Consider the following 5981-nt stretch of genomic DNA (forward strand, 5'->3'; position numbering starts at 1 on the left):
AGTTCCTGCTAGGTCTCATATTTGAGTCTCATATTTCCATTTGATTCAGAAATGTGGGGTACCACCCCCTTAGCTCACTTCATTAGGGCTATTTCCTTGCCAAAGCAGACACACAGAACTTGGCCAGGAAACAAAGTCTTGCAGTAGAACAGGTTTCTGGCCCCATCTCTGCCTTAGAGGGTAGGTCCCTTCCACTCTGACAAACTTAATCTCTTTATATTAGTCTACTTCCTGCTATGACCCAGCCAGTCCAGTGCCCTGCCTAGTGTGATCATGTCATTCTCCTTTCTCACCTTCCTCTTGACCCCTCGTCTATTCCTTCCCAGGCTCAGTATTGTTTAATTTCTCACAGTTGGCAGAGGAATAAGTCATCTTCCCTACTCCTCCCCAACACATATGAAACTATAAAGGTCCTTGAAACTCATCCACAATAAAGAGGCAAGAACATTGCATGGAAGAAGCTTAAGGAACCCAAGCATCCAGTCTTCTGGCCACTAGGCTCAAAGTTCTTCCAAAGAACAAGTACTTAGGAGACCCAAGTTTCTGGAAACTCTAGCTTTTATCTCTTCACCTTGAACTCTCCTTTCTCAAGAATCCTGTTCTTTGCCTTCTAGATCTTGGCCACAACTGGGATTTGGGTATCTTACTTTCCAACCACAACAAGACAGATCAAGATGTACAAAGGACACATTATCCTTAAGTGTTGGCTACTATTGCATCTCCTACTTTTAGAAACTGGTAAGTGATTTCTTTTAAAAGTGGGTGATCTGAGAATCTTTTAGGTGTTTTGGGAGATGCTGACCACTGCTAGCACTAGCTCTAGTTCTCTTCCATAGAATGAGGATCAATTGTTTTACCCCAATCACTTCAATATAATTAGGTATCACCCAGGAGGCAGTTAGAACCCAGGGATTAAAACTGTAGACTCTGGTCTCAGATTACCTGTGTGTAGATCATGGCTCCAATGTTACCTGTGTACTTTGGGTGAGTCATTTAACTTCTCTGTGCCTCCACTTCTGCATTTATAAAATGGTAATAATCTGTGGGTTGGCTGGGGAGTTAAATACTAAGAACAGGAAGAGTTAACTGTTGTGTCATTCCTAGTCTTGGTCATCTCAGTTTCTTTTAAGTTTTACTCAAGATTCTGATCTTAACCCCAATTTGTACCATATTGCTGATATGGGGGAAGGGCTTCTCCCCGTAAAAGTCTAATCCTATGTTTGTTCAAATAAACCTTAGGAAAAAATACACATGTGTGGAATGAGGTGATAGGTACCCATGTTCCAGTTAGTGGTAAATGAGTCACAGATTAGTTTTGGTTATCTGGAGGAGGTTGTGTATCTTTGTCGTTCAGTGTTGTGAGTGGAAAGAAATAGACACAACCTTAGTCTGTTTACCCAAGGTTGAAAAGATGTGCTATACATTATAGCCATTAATCCTGGGAGATCTTATATGTTTAAACTACATATAACATATTCTTCTCCAGCCTCTGGTATAGAGATCAGGAATCCCTGGAAATTTAATGCATATGGAATCACCCAGCCCCTCATTGAAAGGTCCCATCTCAAACGCTGATTCATTTAATCTGGAGTGGTATGCTTAGGAATCTTTATTATTAACAAGCTAGTCAGACAATTTTGATGTAGATATTTTCTGAATAACACTAAAAAATATTTTCTAGGAAAGGAGCAATACTATTTTAAATGAATTAATATATACTAGTTTCACCTGGTTTTTGCAATTCCTTTATAATACTTCTTATCTGTATTGGATCTTATATAGCAGCATATGGAATAAGCTTATTGCCAGTGAAACTAGGTTATGTAATCTTGGTGTTGGGGATGGGTGGGGAGGGCAATTTAGCATTGTGGCTGAAAGTGCAGATCCAATAGCCTGGGTACAAATTCCTGCTCTACTACTCTGTATAAACATGAGCAAATGTCAACATTTCTAAGCCTCAATTTCTTCATCTTAGCTGTTGATAACAATAGTATCTAGTTCATAGGGCTGTTAGTGAGCATCAAAGAGAATTATCCATGTAATGAATTTAACCAAGCATTGAGCAGAAAGTATTTATGCTCAATGTATATGTTTGTCATCATTTATTATTATCAGCAGGTGTAACACCCAGTGCGTTTAGCACAACAGGCACAACTTCTGGTGGGACCAGTATAATCTCCAGCACTAAATCCAGCACAGCCTCTGGTGGAACCAGTACAATCTCCAACACTGGATCTAGTGTGATTTCTAGTGGAACAAGTATAGCCTCTAGTACTGTATCCAGCACAACCTCTGGAGGGAACAGCACAGTCGCTAATACTGGATCGAGCACAACATCTGGTGGGACCAGTATAGTCTTCAACACTGGATCTAGTGTGACTTCTAGTGGAACCAGTATAGCCTCCAGTACTAGATCCAGCACAACCCCTGGAGGGACCAGCATAGTTGTCAATACTGGATCCAGCACAACATCTGATGGGACCAGTACAGCTTCCAACACTGAATCCAGTGTGACCTCCAGTGGTTCCAGCACAACCTCCAATACTGAATCTAGCACAACCTCTGGAGGGACCAGCTCACCTGTCAACACTGGATCCATCACAACATCTGGTGGGACCAGTACAGCCTCCAACACTGAGTCCAGTGTGACCTACAGTAGTTCCAGCACAACCTCCAATATCGAAACTAGCACACCCTCTGTAGGGACCAGCATACCTGTCAACACTGGATCCAGCACAACGTCTGGCAGAAATAGTACAACCTCCCAAACTAGACCCAGTGTGACTTCCAGTGGGTCTGGCATAACCTCCAATACTGAATCTAGCACAACCTCCAGAAGGAGTAGTACACCTGTTAACACTGGATCCAGTGAAGCCTCAGGTGGGACCAATATAGCCTCTAACACTGGATCCAGCACAACTTCTGGTGGCACCAGCATGCCTGCCAATACTGGATCCAGTACAACCTCCAGTGGGATAAGCACAGCTGCCAGCTCTGGATCCGGTGAGATCTCCAGCAGGACCAGTGTAGCCTCCAACACTGGATCTAGTGTGACTTCCAGTGGGACCAGCACAGCTGCCAACATTGTATCCAGTGCAACCACAGGAAGCTCTGGCACACATTCTCCAACTGGAACACACACAACTTCCAATGGCACGAGTGCTACTACTCCAGTGAATGAAGTGACACCCAGTGGGTCTCTGAAACCATGGGAAATCTTCCTCATTACTCTGGTCTCTGCTGTAGTGGCTGTGGGATTCTTTGCTGGGCTCTTCCTCTGTGTGGTGAGTGCCTAATATGTAGGAAAGTGCCTGGGGGAAGGAGTAGTAGGAACATAAGGGAGTGGGATATGAAGAGTAGGGTCACCAAGTTGGGGGGTGGGTAAGAAGGAAAGAAATATCAGGAGAGTGTTACTAAAGAAAAGTAGGAAGTTAGGGGTGCCTGGGTGGCTCAGTCGGTTAAGCAACTGACTCAGCTCAGGTCATGATCTCATGGTTCTTGAGTTCGAGCTCTGCATCAGGGTCTGTGCTGACAGCTCAGAGCCTAGGGCCTGCTTCAGATCCTGTGTCTCCCTCTCTCTCTCTCTCTCTCTGCCTCGCCCCCCACTCACACTCTGTCTCTCTCTTTCTCTTTCTAAAAAAAATAAATAAACATTTAAAAAATTTAAAAAAAAAAGTAGGAAGTTAGAACTGGAAGAGCCAATCAAAGTGCAATGGGAAACTATTGACTTGTGGAAAAAGAAGGCTGAAAGAAGGAATAAAGTCTAGAGGAAGGAATACTAGGTGAGAGAGATGATACGTAGGGGAAGACGATTACAGAAGGAGTCCATGGTTAAAGCTTGGAACAGGGGGATACAATTCTGAAATGATTCATCCTTCTTTTTCTAGAGATATTCCCTGTCTCTGAGAAACGTCTTTGACACAGCTGTCTACCGCCCCCATGGCCCCAACCTTGGCATGGACCCTGAAGGGTATCACGGAGTCCACTACAGCTCTAGTTGGAGGCCTAACTGGTTCTGGAGGAGACCAGTATCCTCAATATCCATGGAGATGAGAAGGAGATACAATGGGCCCTGAGTGACCCCTGAAGCCATAGTGCCACTTTTTTTCAAGGAGAAAGTTGACCTGGGAGACCAGAGACTTCAGTGTCCTTTCATTTGTCCCCAGGAGTCCCCTCCCAGCTTTGTTTGGGTCTCTGACAACCTTGAGGAAGACAGTCCCTCTCTCTTGATTTTAACAGGCTGTGGAAGGAGGAGATTCTGTTGTCATTTAGCTAAGAAATAAACACATCAAAAATATATGACAGAGACAATCTGTGTGCACATGAGTGGATGTCTACAGTGCTGAATTGAATTTCCCAGTTCTGTGAGAAAGTTCCCATGCCAGAACCCACCTGGCATTCAAAATCTCCACAGCAAGATCCAGAGACCTCATTCCTACCTGTCCCCTTTCTCTAATCTTTATTGCCCCAAGCAGGACCCCTGTGTTTCTGAGCCTCACCCAGATTGACAGAAGAATTGAATTGGGAGAGATGAGAAGGGAGGGCAGGTGCCAGGATTCTAAGGACTCACTGTATTAGGTCTCTGGTACACAGAGATTATGTCATAGCACATAGAGAACCCAAAGCATGATGAGGTGGAGAGATGCAATTACATGTGCTGTGGGGCAGGACATGTTCACTCAAAGTCGTAGTTTCCACGGCATTTAAATTTGCCCTAGACCAGGGTTACTTTTCAGAATGAAGGTGCGAGTTGACACTTTTCCCTTTCACAGTGCTCTTTTCAGAAGCAGAAAAGTGAAAGACTTTCTAAATTTATCCTTTCTGGCTAAGGTCTAACCTTTCTAGAGGCTCATGGCAGAGTAATCTGGGGTAAAGCCTGATATTCTCATGAGTCCTCTTCCAGAAGGGCGGCACATATCTCTTTCATGGGTGCAAGGAAGAAGCCTACCTGTTTCTACAGGTCTTGGAGGACAGAGGGGAGCTACTTTGGAAGGTTGAATTTCTCCAAATCCACAAGGCATTGAGAGAACTCCCACCTGGGACAGAGCCCTCAGAGAGAATGAGCAGTTTGTTGGGAGATTCACCCCAACTTGTAGTAATGGAAACCGCTCTGCCTTCTAATACTTACTGGGTTTCTTTAGTGTCAGCAAACCAGATCATCCTAATCAATGAGGCCACACTAAGCCCTATGCAGGCCCATCATCATCGTTGTTGTCATCGTCATCATCATCATCATCATCATCATCTCATGTAAAGGGATCCAGCACCAGAAGGAGAAGTTGAGGGTTGAGGACCCTGAAAAGGTGCCTCCCACTGGTGTGAACTGTGGAAAGCATACTGTGAATAGAAAATAAATGATAACACTAAGTGAAATAAGGCAATCAGGGAAAGACAAATATCATATGATTTCACTCATGTGTGGAATTAAAAAAAAACCAGATGAACATAGGGGAAAGGAAGGAAAAATAAAATAAGATAAAAATAGAGAAGACAAACCATAAGAGACTCTTGGATGTAGAGATTAAAGTGAGGGTTGATGGAGGGAGGTAATGGTGGGGGATTGGCTAAATGGGTGATGGGCATTAAAGAGGGAACTTGTTGGGATGAGCACTGGGTGTTATGTGTAAGTGACGAATCACTAAATTCTACTCCTGAAGCAAAAAACAAAAACAAAAACAAAAACAAAAACAAAGAAAGAGAGAGAGAGAGAGAGAGAGAAATAAAAGAAAAATAAAGAAAGAAAGAAAAAAGAAATGAGACCAGGCAAGGGAATCCATTTATATAATTAAAAGTTCTAAATATGGATTTTCAAGTTTAAAATTGTAATGGACAAATGGAAAGAGACTGGCCACTGTTGGGAATAAAATTAGTAACCTGGAAGAACAAGTGGGAAAAATAACTCAATTATACACAACAATAAAGAAATGAAAACCATCCAGACAATAGAAGACACTTAGAGAATAGATTTAGGAAGACTAACA

General features: G+C 43.1%; 1 protein-coding gene across 2 annotated transcripts; it reads left to right on the forward strand.

Moving 5' to 3' along the window:
* The first annotated feature begins 362 nt into the window (after nucleotides 1–362).
* On the forward strand, nucleotides 363–5650 carry MUC21 (mucin 21, cell surface associated). 2 transcript variants are annotated; one of them, XM_060615038.2, is made up of 4 exons: nucleotides 363–522; nucleotides 615–738; nucleotides 2116–3284; nucleotides 3888–5650. In XM_060615038.2, exons 2-4 carry the CDS (start codon nucleotides 675–677, stop codon nucleotides 4074–4076), a joined length of 1422 nt encoding a protein of 473 aa, XP_060471021.1. In that variant the 5' UTR covers nucleotides 363–522; nucleotides 615–674; the 3' UTR covers nucleotides 4077–5650. The 2 variants fall into 2 exon arrangements, with proteins under 2 accessions (XP_060471021.1, XP_060471022.1); XM_060615039.2 differs by having other exon boundaries at nucleotides 363–738; nucleotides 2119–3284.
* Nucleotides 5651–5981: the final 331 nt, after the last annotated feature.

This window comes from Panthera onca, chromosome B2, assembly GCF_046562875.1.
Source record: "Panthera onca isolate mPanOnc1 chromosome B2, mPanOnc1 haplotype 2, whole genome shotgun sequence".
Lineage (NCBI taxonomy): Eukaryota > Metazoa > Chordata > Mammalia > Carnivora > Felidae > Panthera > Panthera onca.